This window comes from Echeneis naucrates, chromosome 12 (genome assembly GCF_900963305.1).
Source record: "Echeneis naucrates chromosome 12, fEcheNa1.1, whole genome shotgun sequence".
In the NCBI taxonomy this organism is placed as follows: domain Eukaryota; kingdom Metazoa; phylum Chordata; class Actinopteri; order Carangiformes; family Echeneidae; genus Echeneis; species Echeneis naucrates.
In genome coordinates this window covers 12642555-12669721 of record NC_042522.1, presented here as the reverse complement: position 1 = coordinate 12669721, position 27167 = coordinate 12642555, and the positions used below count along the sequence as shown (strand labels likewise).

At 40.7% G+C, this 27167-nt stretch overlaps 1 protein-coding gene across 2 annotated transcripts in view; it reads left to right on the top strand.

Annotated features, from left to right (window-relative positions):
• Positions 1-7645: 7645 nt before the first annotated feature.
• Positions 7646-27167, top strand: part of LOC115051809 (mediator of RNA polymerase II transcription subunit 13-like) — a 67297-nt gene continuing 47775 nt past the window's right edge. For both annotated transcript variants that reach the window (XM_029515481.1, XM_029515480.1), the window contains exons 1-2: positions 7646-8636; positions 22439-22676. In XM_029515481.1, the coding sequence (XP_029371341.1) occupies positions 8565-8636; positions 22439-22676 (310 nt within the window). In that variant the 5' untranslated portion in view covers positions 7646-8564. The remainder of the gene's footprint in view (positions 8637-22438; positions 22677-27167) is intronic.

The window sequence follows — 27167 nt, the reverse complement described above, 5'->3', positions numbered from 1 at the left end:
AAGAAGGGCAAGACCAGAGCTGTGCCACTGAGCAATAAACAAATATCAGTTTCTGTCTCTGAAATGTGTGCACCAAGAGTGTGGAGAATTCTGATGGATCACGCAATGTGTTGATGTTGATTTAATCTAGATCCATACTCTTGAAGGGGGTCAAATTATAGGTACATTGCACATTACTACCATTGTCCATTCAGTGATTTATTCTAAAAATGTGCACACAGTTATTCTAAAATTAAATCATTAGAAAATTAAGGCAGATATTCTAATTTTACAATATATTAAAACTGATCAAAACAAAAGCAGGACAAATACATCATTTGTGGCAAAAACTGACGTGACCAAATCAGAGAATACATACAGTTCAATTGAATCATTTTATATAATAAAGCTAATATACAAGTTACAAAACCAATACTTGCCACCAAAGTTATATATTGGAAAATAACATCCTTTACATAGAAAAAATAATGGAAGGACTATGATCGATAAATATGTATTGGTGAAATATTCCTCCCCAAAAGCAAACAAAAATGAACAACAAATAAAGTGTCAATGGTGAAATGGTGAGTCTTGATTTGATAGTGTACACTCATACACGCTGTGCGCTCTGAATTCTGCCAGAGCTCTCTCTCTCTCGCTTCGTGAAATGAATTAGGAGAACATGAAAACTGAGCAGACCATCAGAAATACATTATGCATGAGGAGCTTGAAGGCTCCTACTGAATTCTGTTCAGGTAGCATCAGAGGGTGCAGCCAAGTGGAAATGCTGGCTGGTCACTTAAAGCACACTATCTGTGGTAATCTTTCTACATGAAGGCGCTGCACACGGCTTGGGCTATATTCTCCTACTTGCAGGGTTGAAATATGCGATACTACCAGGTTTCCATAGTGTCTGCAGAGGAGGGTTACTGGGGCAACATGGGATTAAAGGCCTTGCTCTAACCTTCAGGCTGTCTCCTGCATAACTTGAATCTACTATTTGCAATTTAAATTAAAATCTATATTTTGTTTACCGTCTTGCACTTCATGCACTTGTCTCAGTATATCTGCGGTGATCATCCCTGTCTGCAGCATTAGAGGATGCTTGCAGGACACGTCATTTGCGTATCAGTGAGTTTGACATCTTGACATAATTCCAAATCAGATAACAAACCAAATTATTCCTCATCTTCTGTTGTTAAGAGATAACATCTAATTTCCCATGTCTCAAGCCATCTTACAAAGACATCGTCTGCTCATCGTGAAATCAATATTCTGTGGAAACACCATTACTACAGTCCTCACAGTGCTTGATTGAATCACTCCAAATCACAGACATAGTGCATGCACACATATGCAAAGAGGTATGCAAAGTCTAAAATAAAAAATCCACATGAACACTTGAAAAATTTTAATTATGCTTCTGTGCCTAGAGACAAACCTTTGGCAAACAAGAGATGTGCATAAAGTCACAAAAGAACTAAACCAGCATCAAGATAAATTATACTGGATGTAATAGGCTCCCAGGGGGAGAGAAGATCATGAGCAGCACAGAAAGCGTCATTACAGAATGTATGAAACTTCACTAAACCATCCAGTAACTGCAGAGATGTCATGAGGGCACTAGAGGAAAGGCAAGGGCTCACCAAAGACAGTAGGATTCATCCTCTGGGGATCATGACAGACTAATATTTGCTTTGATAAAAAAAGATGTGGTCCAACCGAATGATGATATGGACATTGTTAAAAACAATCTAAATCATCTGGTCCCAAATTTTTAAGCATCAGGATTTGTTCTTTGGTCATGCGTAAATTGAGTACCTTTAGGTGTCTGGTGATAACAGCAGCTTAAAGATGTCAGCTTAGGCTCTGAAAGGGAGGACTTTTTCCACAATCTCCAGCCATTAAACAGACTGACTGACTAACTGTAAACATAATCAACAGATTATTCAATAATGTAAATAACTGTAAGTCACGGTGTCAACTTCAGGGAAACAAAAGGAGACAGTCTGGCTGACAAGTAGGCAGGCACAAAAAGACCATGTGATTTGAGACCAATAAAGGCATATTCAAGGTGACTTATACAAAGAGAGTTACAGCACAGATACAGTAAACTGGCAGGTAGACAAACACTCAGACGCTGGCTCTCTGAGAGCAAAACCAGAAGTGGACTGGGCAGATAAAAAAAAATAACAATGAGCTGACGACAGTCTAAGAGGAGTTAGACCTGTAGACTTTCTATGATTTAAAGTCTCTCTTTCTCGCCCTCTCTCTTTGGCACTGCTATAATTTTCCCGGGTGGAATGATGGATGAGGCAGTGTCAGCCCATGTTCATTACAATGCACACCATCTATTCTTCTCAGCCAGAATCTGTGCGCTCCAGGAAATGCCAGAGAGGTATTGGAGCCGCAAAGAAAGGAGAAACTCTCATCTGATTTTATGGAGAGAATTCGCTGCTAGGTGTGTGTTAACTTAGTGGACGGTGATCCATCAATCACTAATGAAGATATTGTGAGGCCACTGTTTGTTCTCAAAACATATTCTTCTCATGAAGAATCAACGCCCTTTGTTATCTGTGCAAGCATAATACCTAGCGATATGCTCTTGCTAAATTAATAATGAGCACTCTAACATTTGGCTGAATGCAAAACATTTAGAAAAACAATGCACGCCATCATGGCCATTTGTAATGCTTTAAAGGCTCTGAAATCAAATTCCAACTATGAGCAATGGGACCTAATAAACCCAATTTCCTGCAAAATGTGTAACAATTTAGCTTGTTTTAAATGTTATAGTTTTTTTCCTCTACTCTTTCCTTTTGTCACGCTCCTTTAGATGCTCATTCTGAAAAAAAGGTTCCTTCACATACGCTTTCAAATGTTTTGCAGCATCTGAGACAAAACAATGACTGAGGTGCGGTTTATTGTTAGTATTGGCAGACCCTATATACCCCTAAATAGTTCCAGCTGATCCAGGTGATTATTTTTACTATTTGTATCTATCAGTCCTTCCTAAAGTAGCGACCAGCAAGTTGATTATTACTAAAAATAATTTCCAGAAGAGGGGTAAAACATCGAATGATGCAATAGTTATTGGCGTAATGTTTCTATCTTATGTATATTGTGTGACTTGTATTGCTGCCTTAGTCATATATATTTAATTCAAGAGGAAATATTTAAGCTTGTGATTAAGTTTTAGGAAGCTTAAATAAACCTGGAGGAAAAAACCAAGCGACATTTTAACAGGATGAAAAATTTTCCATTGAAACTATAAAAACTGCAAATAACTCATTAAACAGACAAATGCTGATCCACTCGACTCTGAACAAGTCTAAATACGTTGTCTAGACAAACATATTATCTTCAATCAGAGCAGTAATGCATCTTTTCTTCTCACACACAGATCAAGTCAGTGGGGGCCTGATGAGAGGAAATGTGTGGCATATTGAAATAGATTTGTTCAAACTGATAGCATCTCATCCCATCGCCTCTACACCAAGTGGGCCAAACTATGTGTGAGAGTCTTTTCAAAGCAGTTAAGGATGTATTGAACAAAAAAGAGGGTGGGGGTCTTCGAATGAGGCCTGGATCACTCTTGGAGCAAAGGGATCAATAACTGCCAGGCTAAGCTTTCGCTCAGCCATTTGATTCATATCCTCCCCTCCTGCTTTTCAGATGTAAGAGGAATCACCGGACTCATAGCTCCCTCTCTGTGGCAATGTGTACCAGCTGTAAACTGTTTCCTCACGTACATAAAGCTGTATGGAGTGATTAATGTGAGAGCCGGGCTTATTTCATAATGGACTGGATCTGTCAGTGTTTGATGATCTTTTCTTGGGATATATAGCTGCTGAAGAAAAATACAATTGTCTGTAAATAGCTCACTTTTAGATTTACAATTCAAGGTAGCATGTCATATATGTAAGAATGATCTTGCATTCAACCTAGAACAACCTATAAATTATAAAATAGAAATCCAACAACTGCCACGGTGAATCTAGTTACATGGTTCATGCGGTGGTGGGGGAAACTCCCATATCTTGCAACATAAATTTTGCCATGTGTCATGTACTTCAATGATTATCTCAAAAAAATATCAATCAGACAAACAATAATAGGGTCATATAATATTTATCTGTATTGTCCATGATTATCAACTGTTTGTCGACAAATACTTTAAAATGGAACATTATTTCTTTCCTCCACCGCTAACAGACGCAGACATCTCACTTGAAGGGAGCGGTGTTATTATTTGTACAGGCTGACTCCACTCCATGGAAAACCCAGCAGGAAGAAGAAACTTCATTTGTCATTGTCTGTTAGCAATTAAGTTTTAAACAAAGTCTCGGCTGAATCTTCATGCCGATACACTGACTGGCAAAATAAATCTTTGAAAAGAGCCCGATAATACTTAGGTATTTTTCCACAATGTGTGGGAATTTCAAAGTCCTTGGGGCTTTATGACTTCAAATGAAAAGACTTATTCAATTCAATGTGACACGTAAAAAAATTTCTGTGAAGGACAATGTGATGGAGAGATTAAAAAAAAAAAAAGGCCTGTTGACTGATAAATATAAACTGAAAAGACTGAGTAAACTACCCATTGGATCTGTTTAAAGAACTCTTGGAAAATCTGTACACAAAAGCCTGGAGTTGTTGACTTTTTTTGTTAATGTTTATAAATGACTAAAATTATGATTACGTTTGAGCAAATTGAGCTATAGCATCATGCTTACTGTAGGATGGTTCATTCATTCATTCACTCATCTTCAACCATTTATCTGTTTCCAGGTCACGGGGGTTGCTGGAGCCAATCCTAGCTCACACTGGACAGGTCACCAGTCCATCTTGTAGGTTGGTTGGAAAAAAATCTCTCTTATTGACTGAAATATAATCAAGCTAACAAATTTAAGGGAATGTAGAGTAAACTTTGGCTCACGAAGAACGGAAAGAGCAAACTCTAAATGCTATATATCATTTAGAGTCTGATAAATGTTTAATAATACCACAAGAATTTGATGTGCCGATTCCTGCCTTGTCTGTTCTGTGGATGCTGCGGTTATATTATTAATCTCTTGCTTCTCAGAGTCAATTATTTTCCCCTGCAATCGAGGAGATCGGAGAAAACAACAGAAATTTAATTAGTGTAAGCGAACATACAACAGTGCATTCTGATTACAATTCAAATTCAAATATAACAAAGCAAAATGACTGGAAAGTAGCGATACAATATATCTCAGTGTGTGATTGCATATTGGAATCAAATACAGTTATAGTTTAACCAGGCTTGTGGCTGCTGAACAGTTCACTGAGGTCACACCTCCAGTATTTGTTTCTGACACGGCGTCGAACTCGTGGGAAGTTTTTACACTGTAGTTAAATCTCATGCATAATTCTTTTTAAAGGCTAATTCCAGTGCTTTTAAACTTCACTCACTACAGGCCAACAGCATAATTCATTATATCTTCCCCAGAATTTTAAAATGACATGAAATGGTGTGTTTTACAGCCTGTAATTTCCTAATAACATCCCGGAAAGAGCTCAGTCATCTGGTAATAATTACAGGGGAACTCAGAACAGGGTATGGGACAGGTGAATTAAACTTGTTGAGTTTGTGAGGAATTTCCTTGAAAGAACTGCCCCCATCCAAGCTTGCATTGTTTTATTTTTCTGGCCACTTGGGGGCAAAAATCTCACAACACAACTGACATAAAGTCATTTACAATGAATTGTAATGTAAATCCATCATTCACCCCCTTGCTTTGCTCACTATAGTGAGTCCTGGGGGGAAATGTCTGGCTCTTCAGCTGCTTTAATGCGACAACATGCTCAACAGGCCAGTCTCGAGCATTGTCTTTCTGTAGTTTGGTGCTGTGCGGGTATAGTGAGGACACAGTGGGTTAACAAAAACAGCTGAACCGATACAATGACGCTTTGGGGCCACAAAAAAACAAAAACAAAACGGAGCTGAAAATGATTATAAAATGTTGCACAGAGCTGCAGAATGGGTGATAATTCTTTGTCACGAACAAGCCCTTTCATCGAAAACATATTTTCTTTTTTAATGAGATTTATATATTAAAATATTGATTTCAATATTGATTTGCAGAAAATATAATTGGCCAGGAAACAGTGACTAAGGAAACATATTGAAAAAAAAAAAAAAGCTTGGAGTGGTGGGGATTCATCAGAGGGACTTCAGTATCTTTAATAACCCAACTAACAGCTCTGCGTAGACTCACTTTGTTTAACTGCAAACAATGCTTCTAAAAAAATATTCACAGTGATAATGTCACACAGTAAAGATCAGAGTCTTATAATGTCACACATCTGCTGAGAGCAAAAGCAAACTAGTTTACATAGACGTGTCTTCTGAAACAGTATGAACACAGTAAGTCACTCTGACCTCTAGTCTGTCACATCCTCTGTTGTGAGAACACAGTTACATTATGTAACCAATGCATCAGATTGAGACGCTGCAGTGACGAAAAAAAACAAAAACAACCCCCCCCCCCCCCCCACACACACACATCACATAAACATAATCTTTCTTTGAAACACTTTAACACACAGATGAGCAGAAAACAGCGAGGACAGGCTTGATGTAAGAATAACAAAGAAACTCTCCAGGACCGCTGGCTACCGGGGCGCACGACTGGCACGACGTCTCCGCCGTCGCATCCAGTCTCATATCAAAGACACTAAACAGTACTGTAATCCCAGACTTCGGTCACGTGAGAGCAAACTTGGCCAAATGGGAAGGCGAGTCTCGGTAGTACGCTTCCGACCGCCATTACATTACAATACGAGGTGGGCTGGACGATGGTGCGCGAAAAAAAAAAAAAAAAAAAAAAAAAAAAAAAGAGAGAGAGAGCTTCAGCGGCGTAAAAGCAAACAGACACAAGAGGGTGAGAATGACACCGGCAGCCAGCGACCCGCACACTTCTGCTCATCTAGCGACCATAAGAATAAGAAATAACGCGCTCCGAGGGATAAACTAACGATGAGGGAAGGAGCCGCCGCTCAGGACGTCGGGTACATATTGAGGATCTAATTCAATAATCAGAGCATTTCTCGAGAAAGAAGGAGGAGGAGGAGGAGGAGGAGGAGGACACGCGTTTTAAATGTCGAGCTGCTTTATAAAGAGCGATTCTGCGGCATGCAACACAGTCTTTCTGTCAAACATCGGCTCCAGATAAGGACTGCCACTTTTGCTTGAACTGTGCATTTACTAACACACACACACGCATATGTATATATGTGATATGTGTGTGTGTGTGTGTATATCTACACGTATATTCACATGAGAGCTGTTGTCTGTTTTTTGTGCAAGATTGAGGCTGTTGCGGCCGCGAGAGGACGTTTCGTAATGCTTTAAAACTGAAAGGAAGGAAGGATTTTTTCAGAGCTCCGTCTACAGAAGCCTGTTTGTCGCTTTCCTGCTGGTGGAGTGGAAGAATAGTTTTTTTTTTCCTGCTCTGGACGCTTTGACTCATGATCCAGGCTTTTTTACAGGGAACCCGCTCGACTTCGCCCGCCTTGCCACGGAGCAGGAGCACTTGAGGAGGAGGGTGGTGGTGGTGGTGGTGGTGGTGTCGGTGGTGGTGGGGTAGTTTCTTTTTCTGTTTTTTTTTCTTTCTCTCTTTCTTTTGGAAATAAGTGATCCCCCCCCCCCCTTTCTCCTCTGTGGTCCGTTTTAATTCAAGAGCAACAGAGGGATTAAGAGACATTCCTGCTCGCAGCGCCTGTTTGTGTGGAGGCAGCACCGGACTACATTGTGAGAGAAACGGTTGTGGTAAGAAAGAAAGGCTATAAATAGCTCATGCAATTCTCGAAAACTATCACAAGTGGTGCATCGGCTGGTGGAGCAGACGGAATCAGATATCCTGCGTGTAATGTCTCGGCTCTAACTTGATTGTTTTCACAGAACCGGCTATATATATATCTTCTTTCAGATATATATATATATATATATATATATATATATATATATATCTGAAAGAAGTTTTTTGACTCTGATTCCACATTTTCTTCTTTTCCTTCTCCCTTCGGGGCTGCGCGGAACACAGGAGTCATTTTTCTCATGGATTATGCTCATTTAGTGAGGAAAGTATCGGCGGAAAGACTGATATGGAAGCAGGCTGATCCTCCTCTGTGTGTGGATTGAAATGGATACAGTGGCTGCATTGCTGCGCTCTTCGCCTTTGACAATGCCCAGATTTGGAGCCGCCTGACCCGGATTGTAACAATGTTTTGATCCCCGCACACGCTTGGATTTACAACATCACAACATTAGCGATCTGCCAAGTGTGTGGGGGGGTTTATGGATGCATCCTGCACTTCTATTTGAAATACGCCCATTCCTCTGTCAACCCCCCCCCCCTTCCAAACCCTCACCCCTCTCCCCCCTCACCCCCCATCCCCCCACCCCCCCACACACACCTCCACCTTTCCAAATCTATTATCTGGAGCTGAGTGTTTTGGCAGACTATGAAGGGAACCGATTTGTCAGCCCCTGCTCGGTGTTGGATACCGATGTAGGATTTCGACATGCCCAGCACTGACGACCCCAACGGCGGACGATTATGACTACAACAGCGAATTGGGTGGCTAACGGGGCAAGCCTTGAGGACTGCCACTCCAACATCTTCTCTCTGGTACAGTATCCATAAATCACGCTCCGAAGTCATAAGGCTGTGGGAGGCACGCTTAAATGTGTCTGCTGTACAAAGGTGAACCCAATTGCTGGGCTTGTTATTATTGGGCAATCATTAACACGGGTTAGTGTGTGTGTATGGGGGGGGGGGTCATATTTCCACCACCGAGCCTGTTACAGTGAAAAATCTGAGCCTGGACGCTTTAATCCACAGGGTTTCAAATGAATAACAACACTTTCGATTTTCATTTTCATTTCACTGCAAAACATGATGATACCCATAGTGATCAAGATCCAATCTTTCTAAGCTGCAAGCTGACCGGTTATTTTGGCATGCTACATATTAGCTGGTATAGAGCAGTAAACAATTATTTTTTCACATTAAAACCAGTATGCAATGGCCATCGCGAAGCAACCCCCCCCCCCCCAACCATCCACTCCTCCTCCTCCTCCTCCTCCTTCCTTTCAAATAATCATTTCACTGGAAATCTAGCTGGAACTCTGTTGCATTGCCAAGCAACAAACTTGGAAAGAAGGCGTACTGCTGCCTCTGTCAAATATTTCTACAGCCAGAGAAAAGAAAAAGAGATTTTTGGATCTTCTGCAAACAGTAGTCTGATGTGTTGAGCTAATTGCCCAGGAGGTTAGAAATTGAATAAGTGCAGAAATTTTGTGCGAATGTGAAGGATTCTGTTTTTCCCCCCAGCAATAAAAATAATAATGTTGTCATGTCACACAGAGAAAAGCAGGTTAATAAGATTCTGCCAGACAGCAACATACATCACGCACACAGCGGAAATGGCACTTTCACACTCAGTTTGTCTGAAATTTTTTTTTTTTTTTTTTTGACTCCACAGGCAGTATCATTTTTGCAGAAGTCACTGATTTTAAGGGGGGGGGGGGGGGGGGGGGGGTGAGGGGAGGGCAGGGTTGAGCAGCACGTTTTCACAATTTTTATCCTGCAATCAGCTAGTTAACTGTCCTACTACAACAAGCAGTCAAGTGGAAAGGCATGTGGTAGACTCAAGTCAGGCATAGGCTGCTGAACCATAACAACGTAAGAATCCTTTAGGGCTTTTTAGGTGATCATGCAGGTTGTCCATAAGCAAGCAACAGTCAAGCCCTGTTGCACTGTGCAAACAACACCAAGGCTAAATAAGCTAATGTCGCATGGTTTGGATTTATAATATAAATGTACAGTTTCTTAAATGTCAAACAAAGCACTTGGAAGTTTTTCCTTCTCAAGAACCTCAGTCTTTTTCTGACTGAAAATAGTATTAGGAAATGAAATAAGTATCTTATATGGGGGGACCAAAATAAACAGTGCTCCACCGTCAGATGATTTAAATTCTTTGTGTGTCACCTTACCTCTAAAAACAGAGATTATGTCTCTGTTAGTGTCTCAGGTGAGGCTCTTCCCTCATGGGAAAAAAAAAAAAGAAGCTTTCATTCACTTGCCGTGGCGTTGTTGGCTGACGTGCCGGCCCTGTGAACATCCCTTTCAAACTGAGAGAGAAAGAGACCATCCATCAGCTGGCTTGTTGAGAATATTTATGACTGGCTGGTGCCACGGCAGTTACTCACTGGCAGGGGCTCCAACTGAGAAATCCAAGATCGAGCGAAACACTAATGACACGCCGAGTGTCCTGGTTAGAGGGTACGACTGAGACAAAGAGACAGAGGAGACAGACACCGGGATGGAAATTACATCATGATGTTTGGAGGCCGATGCACTTTTGTTGTTTCTGGGAATTAACAAATCAAGTCAAATGAATATTGATCTTGAAAAAAGTAGTGTCTTGCATTTTTACCAATTTGTACTTAATATTATTTCTTGAGCATCTAGTTGATTAGTTGATTGGATAATTTTAACAACGAAAAATGCATCTCTGTCATTCATTATAAATGAATTATCTTTTGTGGCTTTGATTGTTGTTACAAAAAGATCTTAACTTAATAGGAAATTGTGATAGGCATTTTATAGATTAAAACATATGCTGATGATAAGACCCATTACCCTTATTTTGTCTTTTAGAGCCCTGAAAATGAGGGGAAACGGCTTCTATGGTTGGATATTTCTTAACCTTTTCCTTCAGGTCATGTAAGCTTTGTGTTCACATAAAGGTCTTGTCGGTAAACTAGTGAACGCACTGGTGTGACAGACTGTTAAACAGCATTCCTACATGCACTAACCTTCTCCCTCACACTGATTTACTGGCTGTTATTGCAACCTGCATTAATAGAAAGTACCTTAGAAAGCATAGGGGCCCATAAGGTGGGTCTTTATGGGGGCGCACTAGAGTACTGTCACGCCTTCTGTGAGGCCTGGTGTACGATACTTGAGATCGCTGCCGTCATGCAACCCACAAAACAACTGTCTCGTGTGCTGATGATCATCCATCTGTGACAGACAGCAAACAAGACCCTTCTAAGTGGGAGACAAGACCCGAGCGGGGTGAGTGAAGTTGAAAAAGCGATGGAGGAGTTAGGGGTGGGGGATGAGGAGAAAGGCAGGAATGTTTTCAGCTGAAGGACTGCATTTGAGAGAGAGAGAGAGAGAGAGAGAGAGAGAGAGAGAGAGAGTGGCTGAAGGACTGCAGTGGAATCTGTTTTCATTTTAGGAAAGTATTATGACTGATGTGCATTTCCTGACTGCTAGCCTCAGCCTGTTCAAGAGACCAAGAGTGAAAAAGGGAGGCACAGCAAGAGAGAAAATTAAAGAGGGGGTAATACAATGAGAAAGAGAGAGAGAGAGAGAAAACTGTCATCTTTTTGTGGACTGGGCAGGTTCTTATAACAATGAGTCCCTGCCTGATTATGAAATGCAAGGAGGAGACAGTTAAGAGCCTCATGACACAGGACGCCTTGAGGTATGGGTGTGTGCGTTGTGTGTGGATGTGGATGTGCATGTGCGTGCATGTGTCCTGTGCACACTGTAGACCACACAGACTCAGGAGATAAACTTCAAACATCCATCACATTACACAGACAGACGCAGACATACAGGCAAACACACACAGGTGCATTCACAAACACAAGCATTGACGTGGAGACAGGAAAAAAAAAAACACCCACATGCCCACACAAACGAATGTATCGCAAATGCAATTCCCATGCACACTCTAAATCTTCCACCCACCCACACTCACTCACATGCATGTGCACTCATGCACATGCTTTATCGCCTTTACATGGGCTGCAAAGACATCCTATATCCCAAGGATGCAGACTTGTACAAACACAGGTACATTGCAGAGGCCTTAATTAAAGGACTTCTCCTGTCCCTCCACAGAGGCGTGTGGCGTGCAACACTGGTAATTAAGTGTCCTCAAGTGAAGGTCTAATGTGATCAACTAAGAGGTGCTCATTAGCCAAACTGTATTCCAATAGAGATCTTGCATGTATAATAATGATGCCACTGTCTGGCACAGAAATAAAGTGCTAAGAGACGTGGCTGAGGGAATACCATTAACAGCAGTGTCTTGATTTATGGCAGGTGAGTGGCCGAGGCTTGTACGAAGAAGCAGGTAATCAGGAATGGTGCCTTTTTAATATAGGCTGTTTGCATTTCCCCGTTATTAATGGTAGTGGATATTGCAAGGGTGCTTAGGGATGAAAAAGAGGCAGTGGTTGGATGAAGAGTGTGTCAGGAAGGGCTGTGCTGAGGAATTGGTTGAGCTGGAGTTTAATAGGACTATGTAACACTTGATACTTGATACAAAGCAAATGTTGATATGAGATCTGAGTGTTGATTGTGATGCTGATAACAGAGCAATTCTATTTTTCTCATCGGACTTTGAGAAATAAAAATTTCTTGTTCACAATGCCACTTCCCAAATCTATACTATAACTTAATGGTAATTTAATGTCTTTTATATATATATATATATATATATATATGTGTGTGTGTGTGTATATAATTGTAAAACTATCTATTAAAAAACGGGCTCAGTAATTTACAAGGAAGCAGGATGCCGTATGTTTTAGCAAATGCTATGCAAACACTGCTAAATAAAGAATTTATTGTGTGTGTGGATTTAGATGCCATAAATACCCAGAGTGGTGCACGCACATGGTGTCGACTGAAATTAATGATAGTGCCTGTATTCACTGTAGTGAAAGAACATGTCACCTGATGCAGTAGTTTACAGTGTTGCTCTAAGGCACAGAGCGATTTCAGGCTTTGGTTACAAATTTAATTCCTAGTAGTTGGATCAATTTAACTTGGGATTTTGTATTTTCATGTGACTTGTAAACAAAAATAGCAACGGACTGATCCTTTAAATCAGAAACTATCTAATGAAATTAAGACTAGGCAAGGTCATAAATGCAGGAATTCAATGTCAGCTATTTATATTTTCACAGTTTTTTTTTTATTTTTTTTTTACTCTTTGTAAAACTATGAAAGTGTACTATATATTGAAATGCGTAATGATGAAATTGAAGCCATGACAGTGTCCTTTTACACAAGGAGAGGCTCAGTCCAGGTTTCGTAGGCAGGAGCCTCAGTCTTCTGCTGCGTGCCCTATGCAGCAGCTCCATCTGGTTACTTCTCACTAAACAGTCCACCCCCTACGCCCAACCTGTGCTTTTGGCTCGGCTTGCTTGGAGTTTTGACAGCGAGCACTGGCTTCACCTTGAGTCTGTGTGCGGTGCCCCCCACTAATCTGCCCCTGTCACTGCTGTGGGAATCCCTTGTCATCGCAATATGACTCGACCAGGTATTGGCCCACCTGTGTGAACACGGCATCCTGCATGTAAGTGACAGACGTACGGATTTATCAGATTGTTTTTTGCTATAAGAAAACGAGCACAGGTTTGCTGCTGGTGGAAATACAGGGGGTGCAAATGGCTTGGGAACAGGAAGATGGGGTTCTTCTCAAGCATGCCTCTGTTTTTTATGACACGTCTCCTCTCTGGTAAACTCTCCTGAGTGTAGTCATGTGTCTTATCTGAGCAGTCGGCTTGTCAGGGTCCTGGCTCAGAGGTGAAGAACAGTTCAAAGACAGACAGGGAGGGAGAGAAGGAGGGAGGGATCCAGCGCTGGTCCCGATCCTGGAAATGGGGTGGGATGGGCAGGAGTATTTTGGAGCACGGTGACTTGAGTGTGAAATATGTAAGCCCTGTAGTGCCAGCTGTGTTCTATTCTTAGCGCCCGCTGGTGTTCCTGCATATGTGCAGAACAACAGAAGGCTGAGTGGAATCGGAGGATTGGCAGGAATGGGCCGAGGCTAGTACCATCAATTGCTTGTGATAGCTGGAATGTGAGCTAGTTAGCTGGCATATGGACCATCAGCTATAGATGAAACTATACATATAGATATGGATAGATAGGTACATAGGTACATTCATTTTGCAGAATGACTTCTTTAAATGTGTTTCAATGATATACATGCAATATTTGGGTGTGATAATGCCCCTAAACCTTTAATTTTATTATTATTATTTTTTTTGGATATTCTTGTTATCCTAACCCTAACCCTCCTCCTGGCTCATACACATCCCCCTCAAACTCCGGGGGTTTTCCTTAAAGATTAACACCCACTCCTACAAGCTGTTAGATTTTAGATGTTTGTTGCTCCAGATTTTGTAATTTAAACTGAATACACCAAGGCCTGTCGTCTGATTGGTAGATAAAGCTCAGGTAAACGTCATGCCCCGGGTCTCTGTGCCATCACACTGGAGTCCTGGACTTTGTCTGTTTGCGATCGCTTCACCTGACTGCATGTTCGTTGACAAAGAGAATTTCTTTAAAGGGAGATATTGCCCTGCTAGTAACTGGGCAAATATTTTCTGCAAGCCAGACAGCTTTGCCAATATCATGGTTGGCTGGGATTCAATTGCAGTTAGAGCACACTTAGGTTAAAGGGTGCCTTTTAGAGCTGGAAAACAAGAGGAGAGAAGGAAAACATTAATGTCGTCTGCTGTGCTGTTGCAAATTCTAATTATCATGTGTTCATGTTCCATTGAGAGATTATCTGTGACCAATCAGACGGGTACTTGATGAGAACAAACACATTATGCGCAGACTGTTGATTCACAGTCGGTAGCGGTGCATTGATTCTCCCAGCGCTGCCAAACGGGGCTCTCTCTCATCTTGAATTAGGCAGACACCCATGATTTTTTCAGATGCTGATGAAAATTTGTACAGCTCAATTTCAGTCCTGGCTTGCTTGGTGGAATAAAAGGCCATTGCAGTACTACAGTGGAATTCAAAAGATTCGATAGAAAACTGAGCAAGTGAGCAAGTGCTCAGAGCAAAGATATGAACATGCCATTGTATCTGCTGAAGTTGAATGGAAGGGAGAGGAAATTCCTGGCTTGGTTTGAGCTGGATTACGTAAAACTGTGTGTGTTCACATGCATAGAACGTGTTTGCTGAAGTGCAGAAGACTTTCAGTGTCTCCACTCCCGCTTAGTAAGGAAATAATAGATTAGAGACAGTAGCCAGGCGAGTTGCAGGTTGAAACCTGTCCAGGTGTGACCTAAGACAAATGATTGTCTAGCCCTGCCTGCCTCTTGGACTCTCAAACACATGCACACAAACACAAAGGCATTGCTGCTTTCCAGGTTTTCTCTTTTGTGTTTTTTTTTAATCTGCTGTGTAATGAAACAAGAAAAAAATCATGCTGACTTATGCGGGTCCTGTCATTTTATCTGAAACAGCATCCCTGTGGAAAAAAGAAAAAAAAATCAATGCCAGAAATTACAAGCCAAATGAGATATTTTTTATACTGCTTATGCTCCATTTGTCCAATTTCAGAAACAATCAGAATATTAACTACTTGTAGGCATTTCAGAAGCCTCCATGCAGTGCTAATTGTTCAATTACTGCACTGAATAATTTAAAAATAAAATTCAAATCGCTCTCTCACTAAAGAAACTCAGTGAGTAATCCTATACTGCAACGTTAATGTCTTGCTTCTGGTAATCCCCAGACTTTCTTGATGCATGTATGACACACTCAATAATATCTTAAGCCAAATTTGAGCTCATGGATTCCAGCTGTAAGGGGCCAGACGGAGACAGAGTTTGACTCCTTTGTGGTTTTTAGAGTAAAGTAAGGGACACAGAGGTGCTAAAAATGTTATATTCCCACTGTAACCCTGGAGACAGATATCTCAAAAATTGAATACCTCGTTGAATTCCTACAGATGTTGTATGTTGCCTAGCAACAGTTTTTACTTCTCTCTCTCTCTCTCTCTCTCTTTTTTCTGTTTTCCCATCTTTGCGAGTCTCAGTTTTTCTGTCTTTGTCTTCTCCCTTTTCCCTCCTTATGGCCTGTCACAGTTTAATTAAGTTACACCAGAGACACCAGCAAAGCCGCGACTGGTTTATTTATTTGCATATTAATAATTTAGCCTAAGCGAAGCCACTCCTTTAGCCTGTCCCTTAGCACATTAAAAGTGGTCTGACGCTGCAGCTTTGTGTTGTTTTATACGCCAGAAGGCTGGGGATCTTGTCAGCCCTTTTAGATGCGGCAGTGCAACTGTACGCAGTGTCTCAGTGTCCATATTGGTCCTCCACTGCTGTTCCCTCCTGCCTGCTGCCTCTCTTTGTGTCAGGTTAGAAGTCATTGCTTGATAGAGGCTTTCCGCAGCATGATTGGCAGGTCTATCCGTCACTCAGCCCTGGGGACTCTCGCTGCTCTAATTAGGTCGCTTGGCTTGCTCACCTCCCAGGGCTGGATGCTACAGCAGAACACAGATCAAATGACGGCCCCTTGTTTTTTAGAGACTCGTAAAGGTGATGGCACAAGGCAGAGGAAAAGCATCTGTTTAGTGTCTGCTGCCCCAGAGGCCCTCTTTCTACACCTGTTTGTTGCTTTTTGTGTTAGTCTCGCTTCCTCACAAGCGCAGTAATGTGCATTGCTCTTCATTTGTGGTGTAAAATGCCAGAGGGGAGCACAACTCCTTGTGGGTTAATTTGATTTCAGTGGGTTAATTGATGAAGGGGGAGTTGTTGCCTGTTCTGATTTCTGCCACTGGCTCGTCTAACTGGTGGCTTCTTGCTGCTGACTTATTCGCATAGCCACTTAATCAACATTGTCTTGGTCCATATTTATTTCTGATACTTCCAATGATTTGTAATCAGCCAGCTGCGATGCATTCATGGAAAATGCCACTGAAGTTGTAATCACTGCAATTTCAGCCCTGGTTGATTTGATAATACTCAGGTTACAGTTGTCATTTTGTGTGTTAGCTTTTTTTTTTTTTTTATAGACCAATAAACATTTGCAGAGCATCCACACTGTCAGAAATATAGGATAACAGTTGCTGCTCAAATTTAGGACGCAGTCATTATTTTGGCTTTATCCATCATCCCATAAAAAGTAGTATGCAGCATGATTTCAAGCTGCATACAGCGTGAGCACTTTTCTACGAGGTACGATGAAAATAGTTAATTGGTTATGAATAATAAAAAAATATATATAATAATGAATACTCAAAATGGCTATTTTCTTGGTGTGTAAATGCCTTTTTTGTGGAAGGACTGGGATCAGAGCTAACCGTGATGACAAATGCATTTAATTTTCTGTGACTGCTTCATGATCAAAGAGACCCTGTGCTTTGCCAGTTGAATGTGAACTAGCTCTGATACATTTGTGAAAGCCTGAACAGTAAACTGTGAGGTTCCCATCGATGAGCTCAAATTACAAAAAAAAAAAAAAAAAAAAGATTGATAATATACAAATATAGTTTCATGTGTGTAGTTAGGAAGTGGAATTCAAGGAAATAGTGAATGTATATCAATGAAATGCACATTAAATGGCCATTGACGATAAAAGATGATCACAATTGGAATAAAAATAGATTTTGATTTCATGAAAACACAAGAGATTATAACTCACATGGGGTGTTTCTGCTGAACCTTCAAATAAGTAGTACTTCACAGTGTCTGTTAGAAATAATTAGATTCCCTCCCGTTCTTTGACATTGAATCAAAGAGAGATAGCCTTGCATGTGTCTGATAAAGAGGAGTCTTATCTAAAAACTCACAGGCATCACACCCCAAATATTGGCAGCCTGTCAAGTGTCTAAATAGATTTGACATTGATGAGAAAGCCATGCCACTCTCACTGAATAAGTGTTTCGCTTGTGCCAGAGTAGGTAAAACTGCTGATACAAGCTGTCTTTCATTTTCCTAAAGTGCCTTCTTTGTCAGGCTATCAGACTGCAATGCTCTTGCATTGTTGTGAGATTCCTAAAGGAGTGGCATCTTTCTTAGGTGACGCTTGTCATATGCTCTCTGTCAGCTTTGATAGAGGACCAGCCACCTACCCATGTAGGTGGGAGCACAATCAACAAACAACAAAACACACATCTGCCACAATTCTGATAGAAAGATGTCCTCAAGCTTGAGTAAAGACAACCAGCATTTTTCCTTTTCTGTGAATGCAAATATATTTTTTTAATGTGTGCTCGTTTGTCAAGAAAATGAAAAGAAGTGTTCTGTTCATACACACGCTTCTCTTCACCAGACAGTAGCAAGGCCTCATCTGAGTTCACGTTCAGGAAAAGTATGTGAAAGAGTGTCTGTGTGTGTGTGTGGGTGTTTTCCAACATGGAAGTACAAAACAAACATACATTTAACCACATGTTGTGAAGTTCAGTAGGTCTGTTCAAAAAGTGTCACAAGTTCTTGAGAAGGAACAGCAAAGTAGATGTCGAGTGCATTTTTCTCTCAGTTCCGCTGAAGGTTTCCTTTGCATTGCTAATCCTGTTGACTTATAACAATATACGCCCAAACCTCTATGTATGCATCTGACTTTAAGACCTGCAATGTGGCAAACCTTTCCAAATCCTGGAAAGATGATCCTCTGTGGAAGCCACATGGTTTTCACTCAATCCACTACTTTCTGTTTTGTATGCCAAAGAGTTATGACCTCCATATTTTCTTTTGATTAGAAGCACATCTCGGATGCACTGAATTTGACCTTTGGTTGGGATATAGATAGAGTTTTCCAAGCCTGGGCTCAGTTCAATTTGTCAGGAAATGATTTTTAACTCTCTGCTTTTATGAAGTTTGCGTTCCTTAAAATCAATTTTCTCAAAAATACAAAAGCAATTAAAAACAAGCAAAAAAATCAATCCCAGTGGAAGAAACACAGATTTCCATGCCACCTGAGGAGAGGTATTTTAATAGAATACTAGAAATAGCGCACAATCTTCCTCCTCCTCTGTGCTGACACAGTACTATTCTGGAAACATATGGTAAGCTGTTATCTGTTCTCGGTTTACGAGACAAAAAGACATAAAGAGAGGAATTAAAAAAAAAAAGAAGTGAGAAGTAGTGCCTGAGATAGTTCTGGTTGTATTCAGAAGGTCTCCATGACAATGGGAGAATATGAGAGATGACAGGAGAGTGGAGACAGGAAAGATAATAGAGGTGAGGGTGAGGGCAAAGCTTTGGTCCATCTTACCAACGGAACGAAAAACTCTTGTTTTTGGTCCTGCACTTCATCACAAATTGAACCAGCCAACCTGGAGAACAAGGAGCCTGGTGGAGTGCAGGTTTTATTGACAATGAAACAAAATCTGCTGTCTTTTTGTTGACCCCTCCACCCTTTTACCCCTGCTGTAGTTTAAAAAAATATATACAGACTGCTGATTGGAGTAGTCATAGCTTTGTTCACTCACATATTCAAGGGTGGCGAAGACGTTGTGGCTTCAGATCCAACACTGATCTTATTTTTACCTGCCTTCTTTGCAAATACGCCTCCCATCATCTACACCAATGTGCCATTGCTGAAAGCATTAAATTACATTTTAAATAATAATAATAATAATAATAATAATAATAATAATAAACAACACAACACAAAAACCCATAAAAACAACAAAATTTCAGAGATCAATGAGAGTAGTTACAAATTTTCCTTTGTGAGTTGTTTGGATAAGAGTGCCCGTCTTTACATATAATATAATATAATATAATATAATATAATATAAGTCTAAAACCTCAATAGAGGAGACCATAATAGAGATAAAGTTATTGTATCAGGATTTTACTCACAGCACTGATTTGTCAGTGAGTTACAGTTTCTTGACACGCTTGACAGTTTTTCTCTGCTCTCTCCTTCCTGTTACAAGCGATAACATATTCATATAAAGATGAGAATTGGTTGTTGGTATTACTTTGACATCAGAGGGCTGATAGTGAGGATGAACTGCGCTGAGAAACTGAAGCCATCTAGTATGCAATTTGTAGGTGTAACTGGAATATATAGACCGGCACACATATACATGTAAGGATGCATTTGCACATACAATCACTAAAATACACACAAAGACAGGCAGATCTTAGCTGTCATCAGTGGAAAAATAACTGGATGTCAACTTGAAATTATGTGCCTCCTGATGCATGTCAGCATTTTGTCTGCACATCATCACAGCTGCCCTGCCTTATGTATGTGGGCAAGCACGTGTTTGGATCTGCCTGGCAGTGTTTGACTGCGGCCCTGTTCCTCATCCTACAACTGTGCCACAGCTAATCCTCCATGAGAGTCCAGTGGGATGTTAGGGCGAGTGCTTCTCACATGGTCAAAAAAACAAAACTCACAGCAACTGTGTTTGGGGCTAAAGCGCATCCTCTGGTCAAATATTATTATCATATCCCAAGACTCATTTCAACATTAAATAGTGTGGACATTTTACCTGCACGTTTGAGATTCCCTTGGCGAGTTTGACACCAGAGCACTGTTGAAAGCCATTTTTAACCACTTTATCATCATTGATCCATGCATGGCAATATCAATCAATCAGGATTTATATCTGATTGTTGGAACATGTTGTAAAATATAGTCTACTTAGCAGCACCACAGCATAAAAAAATCTTAGCAGCCTCACAGAGCCACTAACATATCTGCAGACTTGTTAACTTGTTATTTATTCATTTTGTGGAAAAAAACACACACACACACAAAAAAAAACAACCCACATTGTATCAGACAAGTTATTATTCTGAGCAGAGTATTTTTATGGTTGTAAGGGATCTTGTGTTTGCTGTATAAAACAAACAACTGGTGTGCCTCTGTTGTGAATATATTTTCTGACATTTCACTTCTCCTCATCTCCTCCTCTGAATGCCTGATTCAGTAGCAGCAGACAGCTGTGTCAAACAGTGAAGGAACTTTTGACATTGACTGGGAGTGACGAGGCAGTGCAAGCAGATGTCTTCCTCTTTGCTTTGGGAGAAACAGCATCCTTGACCTTGTCATGGCTAATTTTAGGCCTTGGCTTATCACAGCACCAATGTTTATATCTCCCATTACACACACTGTCATTACAGGAGGAACATGCTCATAATTATAGGCGCATTCAGAAGTCAGGCTGTTACTGGCGGTCATATTTATAATTTATTTATGCTACAGTGTATGTGTCGATCATATCACACTTTTAGTAACATGAATTCCTGGGAATCATGTGTTTGGCTTGATATTAATTCTGACACAGACACACACCTGCTGAAACCGCACACTGTTATCCTTGGCTTCTCTCTCTTTCTGCCATCATCAAAGCTGCGGAGCCTCCTTTTCTTCGTCCACTCAAAGACACTGCAGGCTTTAATTTTCTGGGAGCAGCTTCGCTCTACCTGACTCAGTTTTAAAATAGATCAGTATTTTTTTTTCTCCTCTCAGCTGGTCTTGGATGGCTTTGTGCCTGGGCCAGTGTGTCAAACATGATCCTCACAGCTGGGCGAACACCAGGTCGCAGGACTCACCTGGAGAATCTCCATCCTTAGATCCACTCATTCAAGCACTAAGACAAACACAAGGACATACATACAACCCCCCTCAACCCAAAATAAAACCAAAACATTTTTAAAAAGTTTCCAGAGCAGGTGGGAGCCTCTTTTTCTGGCTCATTGCGAAATGTGTCATGACACAAAGCCTCCACGCTCAAGTCTGCAATAGGCAACATGAACATGTATCATCCCATTAGATCAAATGGAGAAGATGTCAGTTGCTGGGCCAGGCTCCAACCACTGACCCCGGCACTATTTCCTCTTCTCATGTCTCTCGTGCTCTTTTCTAGCTCCCTCTGTATTTAAGTGTTACCTCATCACGTCATTCACCGCTCCTCTGTGCAGTAGTTAAACACACACTCTTTATCGAATCTTTACAGCAGCAGTGAGTAAAAGTATGAGTTAAATATGGTTACAATGACACAACAGGGAGGCATTAAAGGCAGTTGAACGTTTACACAAAGATCAAAGCAGTGTAAACAGGAAGCTGGTGGAAATACAACATAATTGGATACCGTCTGTGCAGTTATTGATCGAATCAGCATCGTCTGATGGCCTCTTTTATGTGAAATGGAATATCTGTGTATGCTGTAGATTGGTCAACGTGGCTCCAACGATGCAGTCAAATGAGGGATTTTATTTTGAGATAGTTGCTGACTTGTGATGTATTTATTTAAAAAGAGAGGCCCTTTGCATAAAATTATATCAGCTTGTTCTGTGAATTTTAATGCCCATCACCACAACCATCTCAGTTGCAGATGTTCTCTTCAGATCTTTTGGGTTTTTTTTTATAGAACACCAGCACAAAGATGTTCAATTTACAGTGATATAAAACAGACAAGCAGCAAATCACCACATTGGAGAAGTGTGGCCTTGAATTTGCTTGAATTGGTGCACAAATATTTTGGTAAAATTTAATCATGTTCAAGCTGAAGCCAGCATGAGATTACTTTGTTAGCCAGTAAAACATAACCACAATCCCGCGTTACTGATTTTTAAGATGTTTGATGCTACTTACAGCTTCAATCTTTTCATCAGTACTCTCTTCTCTCCCAGGCGGAGCTGATGGGCATTAAATGGCGTTGCTACAGCTTTCGCAGTGGTGGAGAGTATGGGCCAGTGATCTCGGCCCCAGCCCAGGACGACCCGGTCCTGCGCAGCTTCATGCGCTGCGTGCAGGCCAACCTGCTGTGCGTGTGGCGACGCAAGATCAAGCCCGATGCAAAGGAGCTGTGGATCTTCTGGTGGGGTGAAGAGCCCAACCTCTCCGATGTCATTCATCACGAGCTGGAAGGTGAGAGGGAGCGGGAAACATGAAGGATGAAAATGATTCATTTGCTTTATTGATCTCAGCCATTTTTTCCACTTCACTTTAGCTTCCGTTCATTTGCCGAAAGTCAGATATCTATGGACTTTATAACTTTTATGGCTGCCTTTTATGTAGCTCTGGATTATTTAGACACAAATTCCCAGGCGTCTTGTGATTTTAGCAGATGTTATGTAAAACTGACCGAGAAGTAGTGAATATGTGTGTTGCAACCAGATGTAGGACACGAGTTTGAGTAGTACAAGTGGCAGATAAATTTGGCTTGTACAGTGAAGCAGAACGCCAGAGTGTGTTGTACATGAGCTGTAATGTCTAACACAGAGCAGAGTTCAGTATTATGTAAATTCAAGCTGTTTAGTCTGCTGCAGATTCAAGTCGTGTGCTGTTTGTTTGAGCTGTTTAGGCTACATTGATTTATTTTGTGTCCTATATTTGAGTGTCTTATAGATGTAACTGAAATGTGTTTGTGTGGGCAACTCGTTTTTACAGTATATGCTGCTTCAAAGCCATCACTGATGAAGCACACAGCAAACGGGGAGATTTTTCTCGTTAGTATTTACTGTGTGTGTGTGTTCACGAAAATTACACTGAGAGACTGCTACTGTCAGCACTATTGTCCCTATTTATAGAAACATTTGCATTATCTCGCTGTGCACGTGTGGAGAAGTCTAATATATCGACTAAGCCTCAGGACGATGGGGAGAGGAGGAAACAGGAGAGGGATTATATCAGGTTTAGTTTAGCAGAGCAACAGCGAGAAGGAGAAGAAAAGCAGGATGGAGAGGTTGAAACGATAGAGGGAATTTTGGTCCTCAGTTACCTATTAAAGCTGACTTGATGTGAAAAGGCCTTTCAGGCACTGCGGTAGATATTTGACAGATGTTCCTCCTGCTGTTGGAGAGAGTCCTTTACTCAGACTGCTGAAGCAGTTGTAATGGAGAAAAATACACTATACAGTTCAATTGATTTAAGTCTGCATTACAAACATGGATTGATAACCTCTCTGGCTGCATTTATTTTTATTTGAGACATTTCTAAATTCCTCTGTACTCCGTGTTCTGCTGGTATTTATATTTATATCATCATTTGCATGATTTATTGCACAAGGTCTTTTTTTTTTTTATATAGTCTGCTTTTATTTTGTAGTTTTCAGTGTGTGTGTCTGTGTGTGTGTGTGTGCACACTGGCATTCAGAACAAAAATGTATCAGCTGAAACCATAAAACAAGTATGTAGCAGTTTGACTTATTAGCCTTACCTCACCAGTTTGCAAGCTGCTAATAATGACCTAAACCATCAATTATGACTCCCTTAGTGTAGGACATCGAGGTGTAATTAAGTTAATCATAATCTGAGCCTATTTAATTGTGTTTCATAGCTGGAGTATTGATTAGGCAGGATTGCTTTTAGTGTGAAAGACCATTTGTCTACGTTGTATGTCCATACATATCATGGAGATGTACTCTGGTAGTGAGTGTTATATGGACTATTTGTCCTCAAGTCTCAATTTAATAAAAGTACAATGGAAAATTGTTAGTTCATCAAAGTCAAGGCAGCATGTTTGGGGAATAAATATTGACAGAAAAACAAACACATGAGACGGCTTACACTAGACATATGACATTTAGACAATAACTGCTTATTTTCGTTAGAGAAATTTTGCAATTACCGTTATGATCAAGCTATGGATTGGTTTAAGAAAGATCAGAAAACTGTGAAGGAATAGCTGTCACAGTCATCAAAGGTATGTCTTAACCAGGCCAGAAATCAAGGGTCTGTTAGCAGGGAAAGACTCCTGAGGAAGATTATTTTACAGCCCACACACACGCACACATACATAAAACGCTGCAGAAAACTATGGTAATAAGACTTCTTCCACTGTTCTGTACTAAAGAAAATCCACTTCATAACCAATACTTAAAGTAATCATTAGTAACACTGGGAATGTCTGCATTTTGCCAAGTGTTGAAGAGCTGCTCACCTGAGTTTCTTTCTCTCATGCTTTGACCTTCTCTTGTCTCTGTCTCTTCCTTGTGAGATTTCTCCCTCACTGTCTCTCCCTTGCTCTGCCTTCTTCTTGCTTTTCCTTGCACTGCTGCTCTGGTCATTGCTTTCACCCAGACTATTGATGTGACGTAAGCAGGCATTCAATACTGGAGCTAAAACATTGTGCTAAGTTTTCCAGCTTTTGATCTGGTCGCACAAACCAGTGCAAACAGTTCACAGTTACTGACTATAATTCGCTTTGATTTTGAGTCTCCACAATACTTGACAATGTTGTACAACTACAGCAGAGGAACCTTTACTTATTGTCATAGTCTTGTTTTCATCACACATTATGGAAAGCAGTTGCTGTTTGTTGTTGTGTATTCATCATGCTCAAAGGTTTTTAGCTTTGCTGTAGTGAGAATACAGTACATGTCACAGCCACATAATAAAACTGCATGATTTCATTCCAAAAATGGAGACAGTCATCCGTTCAGAAATGCTGATTTACTCTCATTTGACTGAGCAACTGAAGCTCTCATATCGTCAGGCACATTTAGTGTGAATAATCAGCAGGTTAATTATGTTTTTACTCGTATTGAAAATATTAAGGCAGTGTGTAGATTGGCATGCGTTAAATGATCTGCCTAGATGGCTTTGAGTGTTGCCTGCCAGCTGAGCACCGAATGGATGAATTTTATGAAGGTGCATTTGCTATGCAGGACTTGAGAAGAGGATGTTACTCAGTATCCCTCACACAACAATTAGACTCACTTTCCCATTTTTCAGTCAAGCTCAGTAAAAAAACAATAAAAAAAAAATCACTACAGTTTCTGATCACAGGAACAAACATTAAAATGAAAGTACACAATGAAGTTGTCGATTTTCTTTCAACAAACACATGGACACAAACGCATGTTTGTTTGTTTTTTGGTTGTTTTTTTTTTTTCTAATCAAAGGATAAAACTGTTGTGACCTTTGAAATTGAAAGTAGCCTTGTATTTACCCACAGAGCGTTCAACAGATGGGACGCAGATCAGCGGATCAGTGATTTATTTATTTAAATTTTTTTTTTAAACCATAACATTAATTACATAACAATAATTTAATAACATAAATGTATACTCTGTGCATGACCAAATGCCAAACGACCCAAGTATGTGACATAATAAATCCAGGATTATTATCAACAGAAGACAAATTCAGTTGAGCTCACAGTCCCCGCATTAACCCTTTACTCCTACGTTCTCCTGCTCTGTAAAAGCAATAGGTTATAGCTTTATCGAGGGTAATGTGGAGGAGAGATATCTCATTTGACTTCAGGGAAATAAAAGTGTTTCCCAGAATGTTGAACTACCCTTTATAAACGCCATAAAAAGTTATCCAACGTTTCCCTTTTCTCTGTTGCATAGAAGTCTTAAATTGCCACTGCGGTATTTTTTAGAACAATGATGAAATGCAATTTTTCTTTTCCCAACATTACACAGAAATGCTCAGGAATTACCCACGACGTCAGACGAAGTGGTGGAAAACTGCCTTCAACAACTTCCCCATTAGTGCCCAATTGAAATTTTGACATCTGACTGAAATGATCTGCTCTTAGGTTACATGTGAACACTGTAGGCAGTGTGGTCGCACAGTGCTAGGAAAAGAAAACATCAGATGCAGTAACATATGTTGTTGATCATTATCCACGCAAACAGATTAACATGTTTATACAGTCAGGCAAGAGATGAAGACAAGTGTTTGACCAAACTGCATTTGCTGTGGCTTGGCCACAGACCTGTGCCGGCCACTACTAAGCACATCCTGTTAAAGAGAGGAACCCCTCTCCTGCTCCCACTGTCCTGCTAGCTGCTCATTTGATCAAGGTGATGTGGAAGATTAGGCTGGCTTTGTCAAGGGAAGTTTTGTGTTTTTCTATAATGATCACAAAAGCTTTTAAAAGTAACCCATCAAAGCGTGCTGTGATGAAGAAGCCATGAATCCTGCAGTGTGATTGGAGTGTGTAAGGGTTGAACGTGAACGCCGCGATATTGTTTGAAGGTGATGAATCTTTGCGGCAGAGCTTTAGTCTAAATAAATCATGCCTTTGAGATAGTGCCAGCAGCTTGAGCAGCCATGAGCTACTGTTACCTCTCTGCCACCCTCTCATTGTGCTCCAGCATGCCCTGATATTGTCTTTGGTTCAATGACAAGTGTTTAAACTTAAAATGAAAAGCCATTGGCCTGTAATGCACATAGCATATTAAATCTGAGTCTGGGTTGAGTTAATGTGTTGAATGGGCTGAATCATCAGCATGTCGTCATCACAGCTGGAAAGAAACATACATATTTTGGATAGGACTCATGAATAGGAACACATTCACACACACGCACACACGCGTATATAGGCTGTCATGTCGAGACAGATGTTTGTGCAAGTGCACATACACACACTGGTAAATATGTGAGTCGCACATCATTCAGCAGA